We start from the raw sequence: 26,695 nt of genomic DNA, 5'->3' as shown, positions 1-26,695 counted from the left end.
TTGTATTACCTACGGCTAAGCAAGCTCGTTGGGATGTAAAAGATGTGTAGTCTCATGCATTGATTGTGCTGTCTATGAAGCGCACCATTACTCCTCATACTCGTTCAGCAAAATATACAAAACAGACTTGGGATATTTTGGCTAGTCTTTATACAAGTCGCAATGAGGCTAAAATTGCATTGATGTGTAAAGAGATGGAGTCAAAAATTATGCATGAGGAAGATGAGATGGACACTTTCCTCGTTGGTGCCAAAGATATCAATGAGAAACTTATTTCTGTAGGCGAAGTCATTTCTGACAGTTCCCTTGTGGAGACTATTCTTGATGCTTTGCCAAATTCTTACCAAACTTTTGCTACTACTTGGAGACTTATGATCCAAGGAAATTTTGAAGTTGTCAAGTTTGATGCATTATGCACATGCTGTTAAAAGAGTCACTTTCCAAAAAAAAACAAGGCAAAACAGCGTGCAATTGAACATGCTTTTATTGCTGCTCAAAGAAAAGGTAGTAACAACAATGTAACCACTTCTCATGGTTCTTCTGCGAGTGAAAATTCTTTTGTTCCTAATGCTTTTGCTAGTAGCACTTCATCTGGGAATTCTAGTGATAAGGAAAAAAATAAGATGCATTGCCATTATTGTAAAGCTAATGATCACTTGATCAAGCACTGTCCGAAATTGAAGGCAAAAGAGGCTAAGAAGAAAGAGGCTGGATCAACTACAGTGTCCAATACAAGTGCGACTATTGTAGAGTCTTCTGTGAAAGGAGATTGTGATGCTGATGTAGATACAAAGTGGGCTTTTAGTGTAGAGTGTACTTATGATCATGTTGTCCATGATGCATACATGTCAGTTGTTGCATATTCACATGTGTGGTATTTTGACAGTGGTGCTACAAAGCACATTACCTCACATTGTGATTTTTTTACATCTCTTGAGTGTGTCCCTCGTGGGAATACTGTCACTTGTGCCAACAATGCCTCTTATTTGCTTCAGGGAGTTGGAAAGATTGTGCTTATTACTGCGAATGGCAGTTCTTTCACACTTGTTGATGCATTGTATGTACTTGGGATCAAGAATAATCTTTTATCTATATCTGCACTTGCTAGACTTGGTCTTCTTGTGAAATTTGTGGATGACAGATGTACGTGCAGTTCATTATCTCAATTTTGATGATGAGATTGTTGCATCGGGCATTTTATGTCGTGGGCTATATAAGCTCACTTTGTATGACAAATGTGGGTAGAATTTTGCAAATGCATTTGTGGATTCTAAGGCTATTTCACATGCAAATTTTTGGCATGCACGTTTTGGACATCTAAATTTTGCCAGTTTGCTACGTTTGGAAAAATATAATATGGTTTCTTCTTTGCCACCTCTTGAAACACTTGTTAAACATGTTGTGAAGGCTGTATTTTGGGTAAGATGCAGTGTTCAAAGTTTCCAAAGGATGGTATAGTTAGGGCCGGACACATGCATGTTACAGCTTGTACATGTGATGTTTGTGGGCACGTGAAAACTTTATCCTTAGGCAATTACCTTTACTTCATGACTTTTATTGATGATTAAAACAGGCATGCATGGGTGTATCCGCTTAAAGTGAAGTCCAATGTGTTTTTGTGCTTCAAGCAATTTCTGGCTATGCCTTAAAATGTCTCGAAAGTACTATGGGCACCCTCTGTTCTGATCGAGGGGGGGGAGTATATGTCTCATGAATTTAATGCATTTCTGGCTAGTTGTGGGATAAAACACCAATGTATTGTGCCATATACACCTCAACAAAATGGTGTTGATGAGAGGAAAAACATGTCTCTTACGGAAATGGCACAATGTATGGTCAAAAGCCAAGCTTTACCACAATCCTTTTGGCTTGAGGCTATTATGTGTGCCACTTATGTACTTAACAAGTGTCCTACAAAAGCTTTACAGTCTATGACTCCTTATGAAGCATGCAAGTATCCTACAAAAGCTTTACAGTCTATGACTCCTTATGAAGCATGGCATGATAGAAAGTCTTTTATTGAGCACATGCGCATTTTTGGTTGTTTGGCTTATGCTTTGGTGCCACATACACATCGTAGAAAATTGGATGATAAGGCTATCAAATGCATTTTTGTTGGTTACAGTGTTGAAAGCAAAGGTTACAAGTTGTATCATCTACAAACAAAGTGTGTATTGGTCTCACGAGTTGTATCATCTGCAAACAAAGAAAATATTGGTCTCACGAGATGTTTTGTTTGTGGAAGATTTTGTTCAGCCCTTATTGTCATGTACTAGAGACAATAATGTAAGCTCACAGGACATTTATGACACTTTGCTACCTCTTTTCACTGGTGGAAGTTCGAATGTAAATTCTAATAAGGCAAATGTACAGCCTATGGGGGTTTTTAAAAATGTTATAGATCAGCCTATTACTGATGCAGATGTACATGATGTACTTGATGAGGAAAGGGTGAGAATGAACAAGCTAGAGGTATGCCAAAATGGCGGGTGCATACTTTGTGTGCCAGTAAATTGGATGACCTTTGTCTAGTCGTACTCGTTCAAGTTATCGCCATGCATCTTTATGCATAAGATTGTTATGCTTTGGCTGTGTTTAGCTTATGTGGTATAGAGGAACCTTTGTCTTTTGATGAAGCACATAATTTTGAAAATTGGCTGGTTGCCATGCAATCAAAATATGATGCACTTGTATCTAAGATTTGTTGACTTGTGTCTAAGCATTGGCAGGCTGTCAAGAGGATTTTTTGCTACTTGATTGGAACTTTCACAATTAACCTTAATTAGTATAGATTAAGGTGCTATCGCTTGGGTGGACATAGTTGCAAATGCACTTAAGGACACGTGATTCAAAATGGGCAACACCATCGTTTTTAAACAGATGCATCACAAGGTCATCCTTGCAAATGAAGTTAGCTATGCTTGCAAATGGACTTAGTCATTGAAAGGCAAGCCATGCCCAAATGAAAAAAGACAGCAAGCTTTTGAGCTTTGATTGTAGGATAATGCTTTGATTGCATCATAATGCTTTGATTGCAACATACGTGAAGATTAAAAGTCTTTTGATCTTTCAATTTAGAATATGCTAAAAAATGGGCAATGTAAACTTTTAATTTGATTGCCTTATGGGCACCACAAAAAATGCTTTTTGGATCTTACACACATAACAGCATGGATAGGAAGAGACTTAATCGAATGTAGGGTTAATTGTTCTAGGGTATGCTCTCCATGCACAACCTTACAGCAATGCTCACAAAAAACCGGCTAGATTTCAAGCTTGTCTTGAAGAAAAGTAGCAAAATTTTACATGTTTTCGTGCAAAGTCTAAGAAGCGGGAGTGAAAGTGTTTGGAAGGTAACCATAAAGCGAAAGGTACGTTTCACCCTCAGAACTAGCGGTTGCCACTATATGGTGCGTCTTGCTCGGCCAAGATATACATTATCGACTGAGCATGAAACAAAAGCCACTAGCGGACACTCGTGTGTCATATCAACCAACCCAATTTGCACACCCCCTCCCCCCACCCAGCCCTCCCTCCCTCCTCGGCTAAAACAACCCAAGATGTACAATGCCATTCAAGTAGCAAAACTTCTTCCACAAGATGTATAGAGCCATTGAAGTAGCAAAAGATCCGCTTAACTCCTTCCGATGATGCCTAGCCCCATTGATGGATCTTTCTCTACTTGAGTGGCACTAGGCATCTTCAGTTGTTTTATCTCAAATGCTTAATTTTTCTTATTGGTTAGAAAAAATATTTTTGGCACGCCTAGACTCTATAGGACCAAGGATATGGAGGACTTTAAACGGGTAGGCCACTAAGAGCTTTTCAATTTGATGACAACTATTTGAACAATTTACTTACCTTATCGACAATTACGAGGATGTTCATAGAACTTCAAGCTTGTCCAATGAACAGTTTCATGTTGTACTCACACAAAGAGGGATCAAGACTTCGCACCTCCTCATTGTTGAAGTCAATATGTCTACTTCATAAGGGAAACTTCATTGCCTTCACTGTCTTTTTGGGACTATCTGTGGTTGTTTCTAAAGCTGAAGACTGCTATAGAGTTAAACTACACCTTTCATGTCATTTTGAATTTTTAACGTTGCCTTACCTCACTGCATACGTATTAAAATAAGAATAAGAAATGTTTTAAGAAAGTAAGATAACCTCTCTAAGAAATTTAAAAGGCTTTGGAAAATAGTGCATATTGGGGGGGGGGGGGGGGGGGGGGGGTTGTTTAATTAGCAAAAGCAAAGAAAATGGTCCTGGTTTTTTCAATCTCAAGATTTTGCATTAAAGAATAAACAATAATTTGAGGGTATCTACTTAAAACCATCATCACAATATCTACAAAGCTAAATAAGCCAACCAGACACGGTAGCCGTTGCCACTTCGATGTCGTCTCTATCTTACTATATCGCATTGGTCAAAGTTGAGCGAAAGTGATGACAAGGTAAGTAAAAAATATTTAGATTCTCTATGCATAACTTATAATGCAACGAAAGAACGAGCTGACAATTTCATGCCACCATGGAAATGGCATATGTATTGTTCCACGCATTTTTGGGGGGGTTGCACAAGGCCCCCCTTACGTGTCCTCTATTTTCTTAAAAACATAAAATGAAGCACACAATACATTATAATGGTGTTAGGTATGATAGGAAACATCATACTAGACAAATTCTGGTCCTTCACAACTTTCTTACAAGATGCACTATTTAACATGGCTCAAACTCCACATTGATGCAAAAGCAACAGACAAAGCACTCTAGATTAAAGCAAAGGACTAACCTGAAATAGGCTTTACAAGTTTTTTTTAATCGTTGCCTGTGGATCTTAACTTTCCCTATGAAGAACTACACAAGATTGTGTGATCTCGACTCACAAAAATTTTCACAAAAAATATCAGCTTTTGACCAGTTATTTTCAATAGAAGAGCCTCCTCTTCTGTACTTGAAGGGCCATGCAATGGAGGAGTTCCTTTAAGGGCAGTATGAACTTCAAATAGCAACCAAACCAAGACTGTCTACTACTTGAAGAGCCATGGGATAAGGGATTAATCACATTTAGGAGCAAAATAAACCTCAAAACCATCAGTACATTAAAAAGTGTTATCACTCATCTCATGATTCCACCTTTACCCATACCTCTAACTTCTCACCTACCCTCTAATGAAAAACACCTACTGACTCCATTTCTTGATAACCTGCCACCAAAGCATCAAGGTTCGTGTGCACTTCCTTACACATGACACGAAGAAAACCCTGAAGGCATTCCCAAAATGCACATCAACTATATGCATGCAGTGTTACCGTTTCCGGCAACATTTTGATGAAAGGTGTAGTGCCTGGCTTGAGTGGGTGTATACAAAAGTATTCAACAGTTTCACAAACATTCGAATGGACATATGAATTGTGTCCCTTTTAAAACACCCTGATCCACTTGCACAATGTCCGCCATCCTCCTCAACCTTACATAACTCATACCAGATGCATTGTGTCCTTATGAAATTGCCCACATGTAGTAATTGCTTTATGGAGAAAATGCTTCCCTGGAGATCCGGTGTTCGTACAAATAGAGGTCTGATTTTTGTATTTCGCATGTCACAACAACAAAAACACACTTTGTGTCCAAACATGGCAATGACCAAAGCTTGTTCATCTCCCCCATCTATACTAGGAGTAGCTATAATGTGGGGAGAGCAAACCCTTCATAAGACTTGCCAAGACAAGACCAACTCATATTAAAACTGTGTGTTCGAGCCGCAAGAAGATAGCTATGTTGCAATCGACTACCTCTACTTGGAACTTGTCTGGTGCTGCTCGCAGTTTGCTGCAAAAAAGCTTATGAGGACTGTCTATAAAAGTACTAGGCTGACCTCATTCTCCACTGGAGCTTACTTCACTGATGCATCGCATGCAAACAAGATACGCTCTCCGAGCTGCCATCTTGCTGTAAGAGTGACACAGTTAAAACTTATTAATTAGTACCAGCTGTGAGTTAATGCATACATTACCTTGGCACTTTGAAAGAAAAGTTGAAAATGCAAGTTCTGTAAACAAAGCATGGCCTCCAAAATCTGTGTCAATGCCTTTCTGACATTTTCAATCTCCTGCGGAATGAGGTCCCCAATAGAAATTAACTCGCCCCATGCTACAGGTTCCTCTCCAGCACCACACCACATGCTCATGCCACTCTCCAATAAGACCATCACATACTAAACCATGGTAGTAAACCAAAGACAAGCCAACAATTACTCTCTCTCTCTCTCTCTCTCTCTCTCTCTCTCTCTCTCTCTCTCTCTCTCTCTCTGTGTGTGTGTGTGTGTGTGTGTGTGGAGCCACTCAAAAATGCAAAGAAGAAATGTGTGAGACCATCAACAAGATTAATCGCAACCTCCTAGGCACAATAAAGACACTTAAAGAACACATGTCGGCTCAAGAAAGCGAGCTAAATACACTTGAAGATCTTGTGACGGCCCAAGATGAGGAGCTTGCGTTACTCAAGGAGCTTGCACAGGTGCGACACAAAACACACTCGAAGAGAGAGAACTCCAACCCTCAGTAATTGAAGAATTCAACACAATTAAAGAGAAAGTGCGGGCAATCAAAGAGGGGGAGGAGCAACACAAAGAAATGATTGCGTCCTGGGAGGATGTTATTACAAAGACTCAATAAAAAGCAGACGAGGCCAAGAAGTGGATCGAAGTTGTCAAGAAAGGAAACAACCCCCACACCCACCATTATTAACTTGACACTAGAAGAGGAGCAAAGGTGACAGGTGTGTGCCTTACATGTGAGAATTTGTGGCCTCGACAAAGATAATGTGGATGAAGAGGTAAAAGAACTCATGACTATGATGGGGGCTAATGAACCAACGCATACAAGAGCTTGGAGAGTGGGCAATAAGAAAAATGGAAGCAATGGGGAACCTCGAAGGAAAGGACACACATCCTTCGTTTCCCCTCCATGGAAGCGGAGGAGGACTTTTTGAAGAAGAGACCGACTCTTAAGAAGACGGGCATCTTTCTTGGAGATGACCTCACGCTCTCGCAAATTGCTCATATGCAGGAGGTAATGCCGGATATTAGAGCCGTAAAGGGAAAAAGGTGCAAATCTGGTATCTGTTGAATTCTGACTCTATGTCGGTGATGACGACGATGCGACGACGACGCGCTGAAAACACAGATGCTAAACAGACTCACAAAGGTGCCAAAACACTTCCTAAGCTAATTGAACCCTTGTCATGAAGTAGCTTGTCCACATGCACAAAGGGTTAGATGTGCACGTGGCATCCCCTCCTTTTTAAAGTGAGGTATTGGTACCGAACTGTATGGCGTCGAGGGAGATCGCCAACAGCGTCTAGATGAATCCGGGGAAGAACTCTTCGCCGGCCCACTCTGATGTGTGGGTCGTGCGATACTTGAACTTCATAAAGGTCTGCAACGCTTGCTTCTTTGGGCCGTGCCGAAAGCGACACAAAGCCATCTGAGGCTGCTTCAATGGTCTAACTGCGTCTATAGACATAAAGTCTACCTTCTTCAAGAATCTCCGAGGAGAAAAATTCATGAAACCACTTCCAACACAAAAACATGAACATACCCATTTCTATATAGAGTGACTAGGAAAAGACTATTCTTTCGAAAAAACTGTGCATGCAATGCAGATGAACAAAGTGACAGAGTGCCAAGCCGTTCATCAAACACACGCAAACCGTGATATCGAATCTTGACTTTCTGATCTAATTCTATCAACTCTGGCAAATCACAATGGAAATGCCGATGCTTGATGCTCAATCCTTCTTGTGCTCTTTCGGATACTGTGTCATGCCAAGGAAGAGACATGGAATGTGAATTCCTTGAATGCAAACATTTCATCTTTTCATGAGTAATCCGCATACATCCGTGCTCATTCATGAGTGCATCGTGTTCATCGTACAATATGGCATGCCTACGAAAAGGGAACACATAAAGACGGTGACTAAAATACAGGAAACAGTCACGAATGAAACACTCGAACAATGCGTACTGACTAATCATGCGCATACACAATACCTCCTATGGAGGTTCCTTAGATCTTGACTCGAGAGCCAAGATCGGTTCTTCGTGATTGATCGAATCCGCAATGAGGTTAGCTTCACTAGAAAAGCATCAACTAAACCATCATTCTCGTGAACAATCACATCTGTATCTTGCAAATCATCATGCTTGTGAATAATCACATCTATATCATATAAATCATGTGTGTCGTGTTGTGGAGAAGAAAAGACTAAGAGAGTCTCCTTCTCCTGATCCTTTTCAAGCTTCGCCTGCACATTAGAAATAAGAGATGAAGAATGAAGAACTTCCTTCCTGTAAATGACAATGGGAGAGTCACTTTTGGCATTGAAAGTGAAAGTATTGGCTGTCGAATCAATGAGAGGGTTATGCTCACAAAACCATCGAATGCCTAAAACCATATCACATCCTGAAAGAGGAGACACGACAAATTTCTTGCAGAAGGACGTGTTAGGTGCAACGGAATGAATGTTGTATTTTCTCAAGATTAGTGATCTTTATTGCTCAAGGTTCCTTTTAGTTCTTAGGGAAAGAGAGAGATTTCCGTCTTATAGAGTGCTGTGGTCATGAACAAAGTGAGTGGATATTGTGCGTGCAAGTGAATGAGACTGAGAGAAGGAGAGAGAAGAGATATGACACCCGAGAGGTTGTAAAACCCTCCTCCGAAGGCCCCACTCTCGTCGGCGAGAGTGGTCTATGTCTTGATTGCACAAAGGTGTACAATGCGTATGCAATGGACTATGCAACTTGGTCTATGCCGATGACAACGATGGTGACGACGACGACGACGATGGCTAAAATCTGAGATCTTCTAACTGCTGAATTTCGGGACTGTTTCGGTGGCTGAAAATGACTGTTTTGGCCACGTTTTCTTGGGCTAAAGATGGGAGAACTTCTGCAACCAATCTGGGATGTATCTGCTCTTGCTAAAGGCTGAAAATGCTGTGTATCTGCGGCAGGTTGGGGCTGAAAGTCAAAACGCTGCAGCAAGGCAAAAACGCCAACAAAAACGCTAGCTTGGCTGAAATTGCTGATGTCAAAACGCTGATTCTGCTGATGCTTTGCAATCCCAAAAACGTTGGGCTTTGGGGGCTGCCTGAAGGGGACACAAACGCTAGGAAATGGGCTGATCTGGCGATGGCTGATTCTAGACAAAAACGCCAAGAGGAGGGGACCTTATGGCGATGGGTATGATGCTGAGGGGGGTACTGCTGAGAAGTTGCCTGTTGAGCGAGAAGCTCTTGCTGCCTCTTTTGCGAGAAAGGGCTAACTTGGGTTTGCTTATATATTAACTTAGCAAAATTGCCCTACCTACTTTTGTTTGAAAGTCACTTAAAAATGATAAGTAAAAATCCCAATAAATAGGAAAATAGGCTAAATGCACAGGAAAATTCCCCTAACTGATGCTAATGGATTCTGATGGGAATTCCGATGATCATGCTGTGTGCAACCGGAGGATATGCATCTATGCTAAGTGACTGGGCATGCACGGTCTACGAATAGACTCACAAAAGTGCCAGATCACTGCTAATCTAACTTGATCGGACTGACTGAACCCTGCTGTGGTGTAGCTTGTCCACGGACACATAGGGTTGGGATGTGTCACGTGACAGGACGTTTGTTGAACAGTGAACAACACACCAAGGCATTCTTCTATGATGATAGAATCCATATCGGGAGCGAAGCCCGACACCTCGAAGGAAGATGTCTTGCGAACCTCTAAGCGCGCTCTTTCGACAAGAGAGCGACTAATTACATCATGCATACTACCAGAATCAAACAAGACCACCATGTGTCGACCATTCACATGACCATAACACTTCATGAGAGACTCATCAATGGGAGAATCATGAGAAACTTAGGACACACTAGTGTGGTCATTTATGGCATTAACAGAGGATGTGGGTTCTCTGGGTTCTTTAGGTTTGCTAGATTCAATCTTAGAACATATTCTTTTTATGTGACCCTTGATGTGACAATGATAACATCGACCTTCCTTAGAATAAATGCTTTGTTCTTTTGACGTGATGTATCCTCCTAAAATTCCTTGTGCTACTTTTTCATCTAGAGTGAGCTTAGGTTTAGCAATTGTGTTAGCTTTACCCTTAGATTCATTTTGTGAGTTCTTTTCCGAAGGATTAGAGGAAGAAGGCTAGAAGAGTTACCGTTCTTACCATTCTGAGGGTTCTGAAAAGTCTGAGAGGTACTTTGAGATGACTTGTTCTCCTTAGGCTTTCCTTTGTGGTGCTTCATCTCTTGGGAGAGAGCAATTGCTACCGCCTTGTTAGAATCCACCGGGTCAAAAACTTCTACATCAAACTTGATATATTCGTCCAACCCAAAAAGGAAAGCCTCTTTGCGCTCATCATCCGATTTGCGTAATTGGGTGCCAAGCTGCAAAACACGGTTAGAAAAAGACATGACTGGCATACCATTCTGCTTGAGATTGCGCCAATCTTCTTTCAACCGTGCTAGGTACTGAGGAGGCATAAACCGCGCCTTGAGCTTGTCTTGGAAGTCGGCCCAACTGAAGGAAAGGGGCACGTCTCCGTCAGCTTCCTCTAGGTGCGCTATCACAAGACGGGCACCACGTGCCAATAGAAAAGAACAGACTGAACAGACTTTTAGCACTTCAATGACAACTGAACTGAAATAGAGAGAGACGACACACGACACGGAGTGGTGGAATTCCACCCCAGAGAGTATTGGCCCCAAACCTTGGCGCCCCTTTCGGTATTTCTTCATATTGCATCAACACAGTACAAGCCGGTACTCCAGACTCTGCACCTTCTCCAGGAAGCATGCCAGAGAATGAACCCTAGCCTCATATTTGAAGGCCCTTGGCCTGAAAAACAGTTACAGTGAAAAGCCTTCAAAACTCAAAAGCATCTGGTCCAAAAGCAAAGCCAAAAAGCTGCGAGCGTAAATCACGAAAATCCGTACAGCTTGCCACGTCATCAGCCAACGCAAAACGCGGAAATCAGTACAACCTACCACGTCATCATGTCAGCGCAATTTTCGGAAATCTGCCACATCATCAGTTTTTGCGTGTGTGCGGATCCTGCTTTATTTTAATCCGTTTATGTCACTGGGGCCCCATCGGACGGGGTCCCCATAAGTTGGTAGGACTTCTTCTTCTTCTGCTACTTGTTCTTCTTAGGGTTTAGGCTCCTCGGCCGACATATGTAAGTTGGCTCCATTCTTTAGGCTTTGACACGTCAGCAGTTTGTTACAGCGCGGTCAACTGTGCCTCTTGCCATGCGTGATACCAATTAATGGCATCACCGGCAAGGTACATGGCTGTCGTTAAAACCTTGCCGTTCCCTGTCTTCTTAGTTGTTGCAAAATAAGCATTAAATTGATGCAACCAAGAATGAATAACACTAGCATCCATCTTACCGTCATACTTATTGAACGTGATCTTCTCTGTTACGGTGTTGTTGGAGTTCGAGTCTCGGCTTGTGCCACTTGATGAACCACCAACATCTTTGGCCAGCTCGGGTTTCGAGGTGAGTACCTGTAGGACCAACTCTTGCATGCGTTGGTCTCTCTGCGCCTCACGCTCTAACTCCAAGGCCGCTCGTCTGTCTTCGACCGCTACCCGTTGGGCTTCGCGTGTTTGCTCACGCTCAAGTTCAATAGCTGCCTTTCTTTCTTCGGCCGCCAAGCGCGCTTGCTCAAGCTCACGCTCCAAGGCTACCCTTTTTTCTTCTGACGCCAAGCGCGCTTGCTCGCGCTCGCGCTCCAAGATTGCCTTTCTTTCCTCGGCTGCCAAGCGCGCTTGTTCACGCTCGCGATCCAAGGATGCCTTTCTTTCTCCTTTCTTTCTTCGCGCTCGTGCTCCAAGGCAGCCGTTGCGCTTCTTGTTGTAACATCATGTCCGTCATCGTCTTGACCAAAGCCTCCATAGGATTTGGTGCAATCCTTGGCGTAGATGGGGAGGGGAGAGAGTCAGAAAAACCTCCTGGTGTGGAAAATTCTTCTTCGCCACTTCCATGCTCATCACCTCCATGCGAAGTATCCATTCCGCTTTGGGTGATGATGACACACTGAAGTCTTGGGTTCTTAAGTTCACGAGGAACTTGGGTTCTTGTGGTTCTTGGGTTCTTGGGTTCTTGAGTTCTTGAGGTTCTTTCTTTAGCTTGCAATCTGTGTTAGAGAAGGATCTTCTCTTACCCGAGCTCTTCTCTTTCCCGCGGGCGCACCCCTTGGCGGCCTTGCGCTCACACCAAGGTTGCTTTTTCTCACCTCACGTCCAGTGGCCGGCCGCTAAGTGCACGGTCCGCTCTCAATGAGTGAAAAGAGAAACAAGAGGAGGCTAGACAAGTCCTTCTTTCTTGGGTTTCCTGTCACTCTTCAAAAACACGATTAGGAATCGACACGCCCAAGTGGACTTGGGTTACGTGCGACCGCAACAAGCAAAAAAATTCTTGTGGTTCTTTCCTTGAGTGATACAGAACACTGCCAAAGCTCTGCTACCAATGTAAGGTGAAGCAGAAGTGAATGTTTAACTTTGCTCAAGATGAGTGCTCCGAACTGTGCTCAAGGGTTCCTTTTACTTACGGAAGGGAGAGCCTTCCGTTCCTTTAGTGAGAGAGTGCAAATAATCACAAACAAAGTGGTAAACACTCTGAATGAAGGTGTTGAGACTGAGAGATAGAGAGAGAAGAATACGACACCAGAATGTTGTGAAACCCTCCTCCAAGGCCACTCTCTATGGCGAGAGAGGTCTACTATTGATTGCACAAATCTCTACAATGGTCTGAATGCAATGGTCTTGCCGACAATGTCGACGACGAGACGGGTTGAAAACTGAAAACGCTAGGGGCTGAAATCTGCAAATCTGGTATCTGCTGAATTTTAACTCTATGTCGGTGACGACGACGATGCGAGGATGACGCGCTGAAAACGCAGATGCTGAAATCTGTGAATAGCGGACTGAATCTGCAAGCGCTTGCTGATCTGACCGTGCGGCGAGGATCTGCTATGGGAAGGTGAGATCTACGAGGTTTGGGGGCTGCGGTGCAGAATCTAGCTGCAAAACGCTGATGCAAAAGGATTTCTGTCGCCAAGAAACTGCAAACGCTAAGGTTGATCTACTGTTCCCAAAACGCTAGGGCTGGTGATGGTATCTGCTGCAAAACGCTAGAGAATCTGCTGACGCCAGGCTGATCTACAACTTGCAAAATGCTGGGGCTGATCTGCAGTTGATGAAAACGCCGGGCTGTTCTTGATGGTTGGAAACGCTAGGTTGTCCTGTCGGGGGTCTTGCTGAGAAGGTGCACTTTCAGACACTTGGTCCCTGCTGCCTCTTCTGCCACAAAGTGCTAGCGCTAGCTTTTCTTATATACTTGCTTAGTCAGTTTTCCCTACCCAGTTTTCCAACAAAGTCACTCATTAATAATAAGTGAAAAATGGCTAAAATAGGGAAAATAGGTTTTGTGCACTGTAAAATGCTCCTGATGGATTCTGATGGTAATGCTGATGATCATGCTGTGTGCAACCAGAGGATATGCATCTACTCTAAGTGCCTGGACATGCACGGCCTGCGAACAGACTCACAAAGGTTCCAGAACACTTCCTAAGCTAATGGAACCCTAGTCATGTAGTAGCTTGTTCACATGCACATAGGGTTAGATGTGCACGTGACAAATAGGGACGGGCTCGCCCTTCGGTTTTACATCAAGTACAATTGTTCGGCCCTTTTCATTCGTCAAGGTTGCTTTCTTTTCCCGATAGTCGACCGCGGCATTGTTCTTATGGTACCAAGGGACTCCTAGGAGGACGTCACAGCCTTCCAAAGGCATGATGTAGAAGTCCTCGTGCCCTAAATACCCCTTGTAATGCAACCGATGTTTGCCAATGACAAGTGTAATGGCTATGTCCCGTCCGGGTGCCGCTAGAACTGCCTCTGCTGGTGGTCCCATCCTGTCGGGTGTAATCTCGATGTCACGCACATCTAACCCTATGTGTACATGGACAAGCTACTTCATGACAAGGGTTTAGCTAGCTTAGGAAGTATTCTGGCACCTTTGTGAGTCTGTTCGCAGACCGTGCATGTCCAGACACTTAGAGTAGATGCATATCCTCAGGTTGCACAGAGCATGATCATCAGATTACCATCAGGAGCATTTTTACACTGCACATACCTATTTTCCCTATTTTAGCCATTTTTCACTTATTAATAAGTGACTTTGTTGAGAAACTGGGTAGGGCAATTTAGCCAAGCCAATATATAATAAAACCTAGCGCTAGCAGTTTCTGGCAGAAGAGGCAGCAAGGACCCAGTGTCTTGCAATGCACCTTCTCAGCAAGACCCCCGGCAGAACAACTTAACGTTTTCAGCCATCAAGAAAAGCCCAGCGTTTTCAGCGTTTGCAGATCAGCCCTAGCGTTTTGGGCAGATCAGCCCGGCGATAGCAGATCACAGCAGATTCCCTAGCGTTTTGCCAGCAACACAGCAGATCAGCCTAGCGTTTTTGGTTCAGCAAGTCAACCTAACGTTTTGTAGATTCCCGACCACAAAAGCATCATTGCATCAACGTTTTGCATTTTCAGCGATTAGATTCCGTACCGCAGCCCCCAAACCTCGCAGATCTCACTTTCTCGCAGCAGATCCTCGCCGCACGGTCAGATTATCCAACGGTTGCAGATTCAGCCCGCTATTCGCAAGTTTCAGCATCTGCATTTTCACCGCATCGTCGCATCGTCGTCATCACCGTTGTCACCGACATAGAGTCAGAATTCAGCAGATACAAGATTTGCAGATTTCAGCCCTTAGCGTTTTCAAATTTCAGCCCGTCTCGTCGCTATCCTCATCGTCGTCGACATCCTCGGCCAGTCCATTGCATTGTAGAGATTTGTGCAATCAATAGTAGACCGCTCTCGCCATAGAGAGTGGGGCCTTCGGAGGAGGGTTTGACAACATTCTGGTGTCGTATTCTTCTCTCTCTGTCTCTCAGTCTCAGCACCTTCATTCACGTGTTTACCACTTTGTTCGTGATCATTTGCACTCTCTCCAGGGTTGTTTCCATACGTACGTACGGCTGCATTCAGTATGCACTCTCTCCAGGGTTGTTTCCGTACGTACGTACGGCTGCATTCAGTACCGTACAGTACTTCCGTACCGAATCCGTACGTACGGTATCATTCTGTACGTGCAGGGCATTAAAAAAAAAATTCGCCGGTCGGTTCCTTATCCGCCTAGTCGGATTGTTTGGGCGAGGCTTTTTATAAGCCAACCTATGCTATACCTCTATTACCACAACAGAGTAGCAGAAAAAAGTCTCTGGAGTCTGCACAGTTTCTGCACAGAGACCAAGGAAGGGTGGAACGCCACCGATAAGGTCCTTCCCTCCCTCCCTCCCTACTCCCTCCCTTTGTGTTTGGAGTCTGCAAGCCTCAAGGAGGCACTCTAGAGTCCTGACCTCGCGAAAGATTGTAAGTTTTGTATTCAACTTTGATTCGTGCTTTAATTGTGTTGCACAGTTATCATGCCTCGTCGACCTAATCCTCTTTGGGCCGAGCACACCAATGTCCTGAGAGTTGTCAACACAGGAGGCCAAGCAGGTTCAGGGACTCGCACTTGGGTGTGCAAGTACTCCAGAGAGCAGATGACCAATACAATTACCAGGGTTTTGAAGCACCTCACTGGTATTGGCACCACTGGACATTGTGGGGGTTGCGAGGCTATCCCGCAAGCATTGAGGGATGCCTTGATTTTGGAGCATTTTCCTCCAGGATCTACTGCATCGTCACAGTCATGGGGGACACGTGCAGCAGCAGCAGCAGAGGATGCCTTGCAAGATGCATTACTTGGAGATATTGGCGGCTCCGCGTCTGCAGCGCCATCATTTGCAGACACTAGTAGAAAGAGAGCTCGTGTTTCACAGGTTGAGGATGAGGGTGCTAGTGCTTCAGCAGCAAGTGCAGGTGGGGTTGAGGGTGTACGTGGCCCAAGGCAAACCACATTGCCATCACGTGTACACAGTGATTCATGGATAAAAGAGCGACAGAAAGTTGCAGAGATGGAGATTGCGCGGACTCTCATAGAGTGCAACATTGCATTCAATGTGTTGAAGACTGATCAATGGAAGAGGATGGTGAGAGCTATTTCACAGGTTGGTGCTACAGATTCTTGGAATGGTCTTGACTACCAAAAGATGCGCACTACCATGCTTAACGACCAAAAAGAGATCATAGACCGAGCATTGACTCCAGTGAAGGTTGGGTGGCAACAATTTGGATACACTATTCTTTCTGATGGGTGGAGTGACACACGGAGGCGCCACATTATCAATATCCTTGTTTCCTCCTGCTTGGGCACACACTTCTTACGAGCCGTGGATGCAAGGAAAGCTGGAGAACGCATTTCTGCGGCGTTCATCTTCAAACATATTCGCCAAGCCATCAAGGAGGTTGGGGAGAAGAACGACGTGCAGGTAGATACTGATTCCTAACCATGTGGCATGCACATTTGAATTTTGCATACATTGTCCAACGTAATAATGTCCACACTTCATTTAATATCTTGTCATGACTCATTGTAGGTGGTCACTGATAATGCCTCCAATTGCAAGGCCATGGGGGATATGGTGGAGGCTGAGTTCAAGCACATTGTGTGGACACCATGCGCTGCACATTGCCTAGACCTTCTCATGGAGGACATAGGAAAACTTCCCTGGGTGCAGCCTACAGTGTCTGATGCGTCCAAGCTTACCAGTTTTTTCCGCAAAAAACACCAGGCCTTGGCAATCTTCAAGAGCCACAGCACAGTAGACATGGTGTGTCCCTCGAAGACCAAATTTGCATACATGTATCTGGTGCTTCGGAGGCTGTTCAGATTGAGAGATCCACTGTTGTAGACAGTTGTGGATCCAAAGTGGAGATTGATGCACCACGCTCAATCAGAGGCGACCAAGTACATTCAAAGAAAGGTTCTTGATGAGACCTTCTGGACACAGGTGCAGTCCTTGGCAGTGGCTCTACAGCCATTGTATGTACTACTACAGGTCACAGACATGGAGGGCTCTACACTTGGGTTGGTGTATCATCTGTTTATGCAGATGAAGACACATTTCTGGATGTACCTCATTGACACAGGATCGGTAAGTACAAACTACAAAGTGCTCTAATGTCCTCATGTGACATGTCTATTTATAATTTTTCAAAACACATACTTACTGTGACTATTTTGTTTGCAGTCGTGATGATATTTTGGCTATTGTAGAGACTCGATGGCAGTTCATGCGTCGTCCCATCCATGGGATGGCTGCAGTTCTCCATCCTCTCTACAAGAGCCAAGAATTGTTTGAGGAGGCTTCATTGCTCACACTACGCTCTGAATATCTGAACATTATATATGATGAGGATGAGCAATTGATTCTGGATTCAGAGATGAGTAGCTACATGAACAGTTTAGGACCCACCTTTGTGCGGTCCGTAGCATTGAGAAAGGAAGTTCCTTTAACATGGTGGTAGAACTATGGACGCTAGGGCCTTCCCAAGTTGTGCCACCTTGCATTGCGCATCCTTTCTCAGGTGAATACTGAAGTCTGAAGTATAATTTATAATTATTGAATGATGAATCTATATTGTCACACGTGACACTTGTGACCCATGAGTGTTCGCTATTTGAATTGCTTTAGGATTGCTCAACTGGGGCATGCGAGCGCACTTGGAGTGCATACTCTCTTATTCACACGAAGATCCGCAATCGTCTTAGCACCAAGCAGTTAGAGAGACTGGTTTATTGCCGTGCTAACATGCGGCTTGTGCGCAGCTTTCATGCCTTGGGGACACCCAAGCAGGTGAGATTTACATCCACATTAACAAGTCAATGATCAAAAGACAGTATTGAATCATGGACTCTGTTTTAACTTTTGTCTTGTCATTGTAGGTGGATCCCACAGAGTTGAAGATGGTGGCACATCCTACTGCGGAGAAGGTCGATGCACGGATTAGAGATGAGCAGGAGGAGATCCTTCGAGAGTTGCACAGGGAGCTAGAGAGCGTGGATCGCCGGGTCACTAGATCTCGCTCTCTAGCTTACAGTATTCCTCTTCGCATTGCTACTGCAGACCCAGAGGTTGCACACAGAGAGAGCATTCGCAGAGGAAAGTTACCCGTTCGGGCTACTCGTAGACGAGCCAATGAAGCTGTTCGACTCATCCACACCCAGAGTTCAGAGGCTGATGATCCAGATGAGGGTGATGCACCCCTAGCATCTGTGCCAGAGGAGAGAGCCCGATTATGATGATCAGGGCAATGTCTTGACAGATGGAGACATGCTCTCTGAGTCTTCATCAGCCTCTGATGATGATTTTGAGTAGTAGTGATTGCCCAGTGCTTTGGGTCTTGGGATTTGGACATTTGTCATGACTCATTTATGCTTTTTATTTTGTTGCTTGAGCCACCCAGACTCTTTATTGAGTGACAATGTTATTTTTGTATCAAGATACAGCATTCAGTTATGTACTTTTGAGTCTTGACTTACACTATGCCATGTGGCCTGTTAGCTTCAAAAAGGGCGGTAGACTTTAGACTTAAACCTTATTTGCTTTCACCCATTTCATTGGTCGCTCACTTTACCTGTACTTTCAAGACACAACAAAGCGGAAAGGGATACAGGCTGCTAGATTGTACCTGTATGAGAAGACCGACACCAGATTGGCCCCTAACTTAGGTGCCCCTTTCGGTATTTCTTTATTGTTTAAAAGAGGGAATACACGTTGTGGTTCCCTACAAGCTGCCCCGCACAAGCTTGGCTGAATTCAACTGTTCCGACCCGATTTCGGCAGCATAACTGTACTAGGACCCTTCACAGTCAGTATTCCCACACATTGACTGACTTTCCCGACGCATACGGGCACTTTACAAAACCTGGCGAGAATCTGCAGCACGCTGAATTCTCTGTTTTCAGCCCCGAAAATGCGCCAGATCACATGTACAACGGTCCCCTCGCGTCCCCGAACCTCCTGGGGGTATTAGGGTTCGTTTAGGGCCAAAACCCTAAACCTGCAAAAATACACAGCAGGCTGTAATTTACTGTTTCGGGCTCCGTTTCGCATGCCGGTCGCATCCGTAGCAAGTCCTCGAGCTCCCGCACTTGTAGGGCTACTTGCCCTTTGAATCGGACGAGATTTCTGGCGTGAGACCTCTCCGAATTCACCTGTACCTGCGAGGGATTAGCTGCTAGCTAATCCAGTACCTGTGCAAGAGGCTCTTGCCTCGGCAATCGCGCATGAACCCACACAACTGTACATTGGTCAATTGAAAAGCCCACTAGAGGGGCATAACATACTGCCATTGGGGAGAGAGAGGGCAGTGCGTAGCATGCAGGGCATCACTCCTGGCACCGCACTGTACATAAGAGGGAAAGGAAGCACTCTATAGCTCTTAACCTGTGACAAAATCTGCAAATGAGTCCCTCCCTCCTTCAAATTCAGCGCCACTTCTTCATGCATGAGGAAAGTGCACAGAAATGTGCCACTTGGCACATTTACAGCCTATTTCCCGTTTCGAAGTTGCCGCCTAAAAATCTCCCAACCGGTTGCCCAATTGACTTCACGGCAGAGTAATAAAATGTTCCCCTTGTCATTCCGGAGGTAATGACGCAAACACATTTTTAGGTCCCAAAATAGCAGTTCCCTAAATTTTAGGAGATGCTGCCATTGTATCATTCTAGGTCATCTGACCCCCTTTGTACACTGCAGCCACACCCAGAATTGAAATGTAGCCCCTGTAGCAAAGAATTCCACTTTGGCTAGTCAATGACCCCACTTTGGCTAACCATAGTCCTTGTCCAACCTTAGTGCTCTCTTGCCCTCAGGCCTGGACTCCCTCTGGACAATTCCACACTAGTTATGCAATGCAAGGCAGTTAGATTTCCCGAGGGGTGTTTCCAAAAAGTGAAAGTAAATAAATAATAAGAAAGAAATCAACAAAAAGGATAGATAGTAGTCACACGCTGGTGACATACCCCCCTCTTGAAATCTCAAACGTCCTCGTTTACATCTATGCCGTACATGCTCACAGTCAACACTGATGTATTCAACACCTGTCGACACATGTACGACACATACATGCTCATTGTCAACCCTGGTGTATTCAACACCTCGTCGACACATGTATTGCCTGCGTGTGAACCCTGTCCCAATGACAGTGTGGTAGCTTCGCACTCTGCCATTGCTTTGAGTCGCTAACTTTCCAATGACAAAATGGTAGCTACACATTTTGCCACTGTCTTAGGAAGTCATTTGTGGTCCAGTGTGACGCTTGTGGTAGTAGCATTGGTGCAGTGCTAATGTAAGATGGCAAGGTAGTAGCCTATGAGAGTAGAATCTTGCAAGGGCCAGAAAAGACTATGCAAGTCTATGAAAAAGAACTGCAGGCCGTGATTCATGCGCTCTTAAGTTGGAAACACTACCTGCTAGGTGCAGACTTTGTTGTCCAAACGGACCATCAGACCTTGCGATACTTCTTGACAAAGGCAAAGTTATCTGAGAAGCATATGCGATGGGCAAATATTTTGTCCATGTTCCACTTTCAGATTGTGCATGTGGAAGGCAAGAAGAACGTTGTGGCTGATGCCTTGTCAAGGAAGCCACAAATTTCAGCTGTGTCAATTCCTTATCATCATGAACTTGATGATATGAGGGAACAGTATGCAAATGATGAAGATTTTGCAAGGGTCTTCGAGCAGCTAATGGATGGACAACGTCATGAACACTATCTTCTTAAAGATGGGTTCATGATGATACATGACAGATTGTGTGTCATAAAGCCATTGCGACGCAAAGTTATGGAAGAGAGTCATGTCCCACCGTATGCAGGGCATCGTGGTATCGATGCTACAGGTAAAGCGGTTGAGACATTCTTCTACTGGCCTACATTGAGAAGAGATGTGGATGCCTTTGTGCGAGAATGCCTAATTTGCTAGAAGGTTAAGTTTAACAGGCAAAAGGCACCACGGTTATTGCAACCACTACCTATTCCAGATAAACCATGGGAAAGTATTGCTATGGATTTTATCTTTGATCTTCCGAGAACGCAGACAGGAAACGATGGTATTTGGACCATTATTTGCAGATTCAGCAAACAGGCTCATTTTATTCCTGTCAGGAAGAAGATAAAGCCAGATCAGATGGCACACTTGTTTATGAGCAATATTTTCAAGTATCATGGCACGCCACAGTCGATTGTTAGCGACCGTGATCCACGCATGACAAGTTTGTTCTGGAGAGGCTTGTTTCAGAATATGGGCACCACGCTCAAATTCTCTTCGTCATTTCATCCTCAAACAGATGGGCAGTCAGAAGAGGCAAATTCTACTGTCCTAGATCTGCTGAAGTGCTATGTGTCAGAGCACAAAGGAAAGTGGGAGCAGTATTTGCCATTGGTGGAGTATGCATACAATAATACAATGCATTCATCAACTGGCAAGGCACCTTTTGAGATAGTGGAAGGTGGCAAGAAAATTCCTCCCATACTGCATACAAAGGACAAGATATTTGAAGCAGATAAGTATGTTCAGGACATGGATGAAATGTACAAGAAGGTCAAAGTGGCCTTAGAAAAGACTCGGGCAAAGCAAAAGAAAGCAGCTGATAGTCACCGCCTTGTAGGCATCCATGATTCCCTGTACACGAAACAACCAAGGAATACCTAACAGCACATCACAACCGTCCAGTGGCATGATGTAAAATTCTTCAGCATCTACATAATACTGGATATGTAGGCGCAACTTTCCAATGATGGGTGTCACAGCCTCTTTATGGCCAGGACATGCCAAACCTGCCTCTGCTGTATACCCCATCTCTTTAGGTCTGATTCCCAACTTTGAAGCCAATTCTGGGGAAATGAAGTTAGCTTTGACACCTGGATCAAAGAAGATAAGTACTGTTTGATCCCTGACCTTTCCCCATGCTCTGCAAAGCTCACTTGCATCTGAATTTGGCTTGTCGCCCACCATATCTGGCACTATACCAGCCATGGGCTTCTTTCCTTTCTTGTCCTCCTTGTCTTCAGAATCAGCTGGCCTTTTCTTTGTAGGACAATTGTAAGCAATATGGCCAGGCTGCTCACAGATGAAGCATTTGTTTTCTGACCTCAGGACCTTCTTTTGCTCTTCCGACTTGCGAGGAAAATGTCTTTTCCATTTCTTCGCTGGTCCCTTTTCTGATTCAGCCGTAGCTTTGTCTTTCCCTGCGTTGGCTGGCTCCTGAGTCACTTTAGAAACCTCCTTGGGAACATACTTCTTTGCTGAATTTTTCTTGGCTGATCCTTCCTTGACGCCAATATTAAATTCACAATCTTCTCCCTTGAGCAAACCATTGCCAGTGTTTGCTACCTCGATGAGCTGCGTCAAAGTAGTGACTTTGGTCTTCGTGTAGTACTTAGGCCACAACAATATTTTTCAATCTGTTCTATCAAAGGCACAAACCTATAGAAAGTTACTGGAAGTAGAGCTTTCCAAAACTTCCGATTGTAGTCATCCAGATTCTTGCAAGTGGCAGCATTAAGCTGGTGCAATTCTGTCATGACATCTGCTTCAAAGTCATCAGATAGCCATGCTGCTGCAAAAATCTGCTTGAAGTAAATCCATGTGGACGGAGCTTGCCCTTGAAGCAATAAAGTTGTCCACCATTGTCCCGCATTCCCTGTCAAGAGAGTGGCTGCCTTACGGACCTTTGAATCCTCTGTAAAGTTTCCCCCCGCATAGGTCTTGTCAAACTGCTGGAGGAATGAGAGAGCCTTCTTCCTATCATCAAACCCTGTAAAGGTCGTGAATGTCACACCTTTGCTACCTTCTTTGTACGGAGTTGGCCTCTCCAGCGGCGTTAAGTTGTCATATGGAAGTGACTGAAACATGGGAACACCGTTAGGGTTCATCTGTGTTCCATGACCGCAATTAAGTTGACCTGGAAATGCCATATTTGGCTGCTGATTTGTAATTCCCGCCATACCAAAATTTGTCGGTGGCATCCCAAATTGGCCCTGAGTGCTTTGAAACTCTGGTAGCATGCCTGTGACACCATACATGGGGTTAGGCATCATTGTTTGAGCACCCCCGAACACTGTTCTTGGAGTGTAAAACTGATTTCCAGGTGCATGACCAGCCATGCTCTGGAATACCGATCCACCTCCAAAATAGTCAGGGTGTACTGAAGGTGGTGGGAAGACTTGTTGCATAGCCTGTAGGTTGAAAAGTGGCTGGCTGAACTGGTACAGCTTGAAAGACTGGCATCTCAGCCACCTGTTCTTGCACCTTAGGCACAGGTTGTGAAGACTGCATGTTCTCCGTCAAGTGTACATGTGTTTCCCTTGACTCTGCAGTATGAATCACCTGTGCTCGAGCCTTAACAGGCTTTTGATTATGATCCAGTGACCCAACTTACTGAGATGGAACAGAAGGTTGCAGAAAGGCTAAAAACCTCGAGTTCTGCATTACTTGTGTGAACATAGCCACAGCAGTAGCCAACTGGGTCCTGAATATATCATCATCCGTCTGTGGTGGTCTTGAAGACTCACCCACTTCATGTGTCTGTTGACCCTGTGAAGAGGAAACCTCTTCTGTCACATCATCTGGACTGTCAGCCATAATTGCAATTCCCTGTGTCTGGTCTATGATCCCCTGTGTCTTCGAGCCTAACCTGACCAAGGCTTACTTCTATGGAAAAAAGTGATTTAATCCCGACGATGGAACCATGAAATCGGCCTGTTAGCTTCAAAAAGGATGGTAGACTTTAGACTTAAACCTAATTTGCTTTCACCCATTTTATTTGTCGCTCACTTTACCTGTACTTTCAAGACACAACAAAGCGGAAAGGGATACAGGCTGCTAGATTGCACCTGTATGAGAAGACCGACACCAGATTGGCCCCTAACTTAGGCGTCCCTTTTGGTATCTCTTTATTGTTTATAAGAGGGAATAAACGATGTGGTTCTCTACAAGCAGCCCCGCACAAGCTTGGCTGAATTTCAACTGTTCCGGCCCGATTTCGGCAGCATAACTGTAGTAGGACCCTTCACAGTCAGTATTCCCACGCATTGACTGACTTTCCCGACGCATACGGGCACTTTACAAAACCTGGCAAGAATCTGCAGCACGCTAAATTCTCTGTTTTCAGCCCCGAAAATGCGCCAGATCACCTATACAGCGGTCCCCTCGCGTCCCTGAACCTCCTAGGGGTATTAGGGTCCGTTTAGGGCAAAAACCCTAAACCTGCAAAAATACACAGCAGGCTGTAATTTACTGTTTCGGGCTCCGTTTCGCGTGCCGGTCGCATCCGTAGCAAGTCCTCGAGCTCCCGCACCTGTAGGGCTACTTGCCCTTTGAATCGGACGAGATTTCTCGCGTGAAACCTCTCCGAATTCACCTGTACCTGCGGGGGGGATTAGCCGCTAGCTAATCCAGTACCTGTGCAAGAGGCTCTTGCCTCGGCAATCGCACATGAACCCACACAACTGTACATTGGTCAAATGAAGAGCCCACTAGTGAGGCATAACATACTACCATAGGGGAGAGAGAGGGCAGTGTGTAGCGTACAGGGCATCACTCCTAGCACCGCACTGTACATAAGAGGAAAAGGAAGCACTCCATAGCTCTTAACCTGTGGCAAAATCTGCAAATGAGCCCCTCCCTCCTTCAAATTCAGCCCCACTTCTTCATGCATGAGGAAAGTGCACAGAAATGTGCCACTTGGCACATTTACAGCCTATTTTCCGTTTCGAGGTACCGCCTAAAAATCTCCCAACCGGTTGCCTAGTTGACTTCACGGCAGAGTAATAAAATGTTCCCCTTGTCATTCCGGAGATAGTGACGCAAACACATTTTTAGGTCCCAAAATAGCAGTTCCCTAAATTTTAGGAGATGTTGCCATTGTATCATTTTAGGTCATCTGACCCCCTTTGTACACTGAAGCCACACCCAGAATTGAAATATAACTCCTGTAACAAAGAATTCCACTTTGGCTAGTAAATGATCCCACTTTGACTAACCATAGTCCTTGTCCAACCTTAGTGCTCTCTTGCCCTCACGCTTTGACTCCCTCTGGACGGTTCCACACTAGCTATGCAATGCAGGGCAGTTAGATTTCCCGAGGGGTGTTTCCAAAAAGTGAAAGTAAATAAATAATAAGAAAGAAATCAACAAAAAGGATAGATAGTAGTCACACGTAGGTCACACATATCCCTCCCTCTCTCTCTCTCTCTCTCTCTCTCTCTCTCAAAAAGTTAGAGAGGCAAAGGAAGAATAATAAATGGGCAACATATATAAGAGAAAATCAATGATTAGAGAATTCAAGAGTCTACCATCGAGTGCTTAACCGATTAAAACCATCTCCCTCTTTTCTTCTTTTGGCCATTATTTGGTAGCCACATTCCTCTTATGAATCATAAGAGTTTTGAAAAGCTAGAAGTACCTTTTCATTCATGCCTTTCATGGTATGTTACCCCAAGTGGAATGTAGAACCAGATGTACTTGGTGTGTCCTATAGGTCAACTTTGGCCTCCAAAGGAAGTTAATATAATCTCTCTCTCATGTTCTTCTGTTGGAAATTGGAAGCACAACTTTGGTCACATTGCAAATAGGTACATCAATGCAAACTTGAATCTCGAAGATGGTACTGCATGTGGTAATGGAAGAAGCCGCTCAAAGGTAGAAAAAACATTGATGAGAGGGCTACCATTGCCATACCGTAGCACCACGGAAGGAGAGGGGAGAAAAACGAGGGTGATTTAAAAAATACTGGTGTCAAGAATGATAACAAGGCACCAGCTTGTATTGTGATGCCCTAACTAAGTATTAAGGAAAAATGAGGTCCATTGGAGCCACCGAGAGGAAGGAAGGAGAGAGAGAGAGAGAGAACACGAAACCACAACGATGATCAATAAACAAAAGCATGCATTTATGGTGCAAGAGCGCACAAGGCGACAAGCTTTGTAGAAGCTCCAACTGGTCATGGAGAAAATTGTGCCCAAAAAATATTTATTGACTCAAATATGCAAGGGTGACCAACCCACAAGGAAGTGCCAAGCACAGAGGAACACATGACAAAACCACCAATATAAGGAATGGGAAGGCGAACCCCTGACAACTTAACCTAGAGATCCCTAGAATAGTCATATTAGTCGAGCATGCTACAGACATTTAGGACACTCTCACTCTCTCTCTCTCTCTCTCTCCCCCCCAATGGACCTCTGACAACTTAACCTAGAGATCCCTAGAATAGTCATATTAGTCGAGCATGCTACAGACATTTAGGACACACTCTCTCTCTCTCTCTCTCTCTCTCTCTCTCCCCCCCCCAATGGACCTCATTTTGAGTTCGACTCTCCTCGTCGGACAGATCTTTAAGGTCTCTTGGGATAGTTTCCTACGACGTTAAAATTCTCCTCTTCTTCTTCTTCTCTCTATATCTCTCTCTCTCTCTCACACACACAAACATACACATACACCTTGTCTGGCTTGTCGAGAACTCGAGCCACTGCTGCAGAGCACTCTCGCAGAATGTCGGATGTGACAAGAGCATCGATATCAAAGTTGGTGTGAAGGTAGAGCGTGGGCATATCGTCAGCCTCGTCGGGTTTCATCCGCAGTCATATAATCATAATCATATTTTTAGAGCACGTGAA

At 44.5% G+C, this 26,695-nt stretch overlaps 1 protein-coding gene across 1 annotated transcript; it reads right to left on the bottom strand.

Annotated features, from left to right (window-relative positions):
* Nucleotides 1-5,344: 5,344 nt before the first annotated feature.
* Nucleotides 5,345-26,695, bottom strand: LOC147460281 (uncharacterized). Its single transcript, XM_086511364.1, has 3 exons — nucleotides 26,519-26,695; nucleotides 6,020-6,220; nucleotides 5,345-5,955 (listed from the first exon to the last, which is right to left on the bottom strand). The coding sequence occupies exons 1-3, from the start codon at nucleotides 26,651-26,653 to the stop codon at nucleotides 5,905-5,907; spliced, it is 387 nt and encodes a 128-aa protein (XP_086367490.1). The 5' UTR covers nucleotides 26,654-26,695; the 3' UTR covers nucleotides 5,345-5,904.

Source organism: Adiantum capillus-veneris, chromosome 4, assembly GCF_014529385.1.
Source record: "Adiantum capillus-veneris isolate H3 chromosome 4, ASM1452938v2, whole genome shotgun sequence".
Taxonomy (NCBI): Eukaryota; Viridiplantae; Streptophyta; class Polypodiopsida; order Polypodiales; family Pteridaceae; genus Adiantum; species Adiantum capillus-veneris.
Note: the sequence above shows the minus strand (reverse complement) of the source record. Positions and strands in the feature narration are given on the sequence as shown.

Excerpts from the sequence above, each read along its gene's own strand:
- LOC147460281 (XM_086511364.1), bottom strand. The coding sequence starts at position 26,653 with ATGAAACCCGACGAGGCTGACGATATGCCCACGCTCTACCTTCACACC. Across the intron at positions 6,221-26,518 it reads TTCTCGACAAGCCAGACAAG|TATGTGATGGTCTTATTGGA; the intron begins GTGTATGTGTAT and ends ACCATGGTTTAG. Across the intron at positions 5,956-6,019 it reads TTTTCTTTCAAAGTGCCAAG|CAAGATGGCAGCTCGGAGAG; the intron begins GTAATGTATGCA and ends TCACTCTTACAG.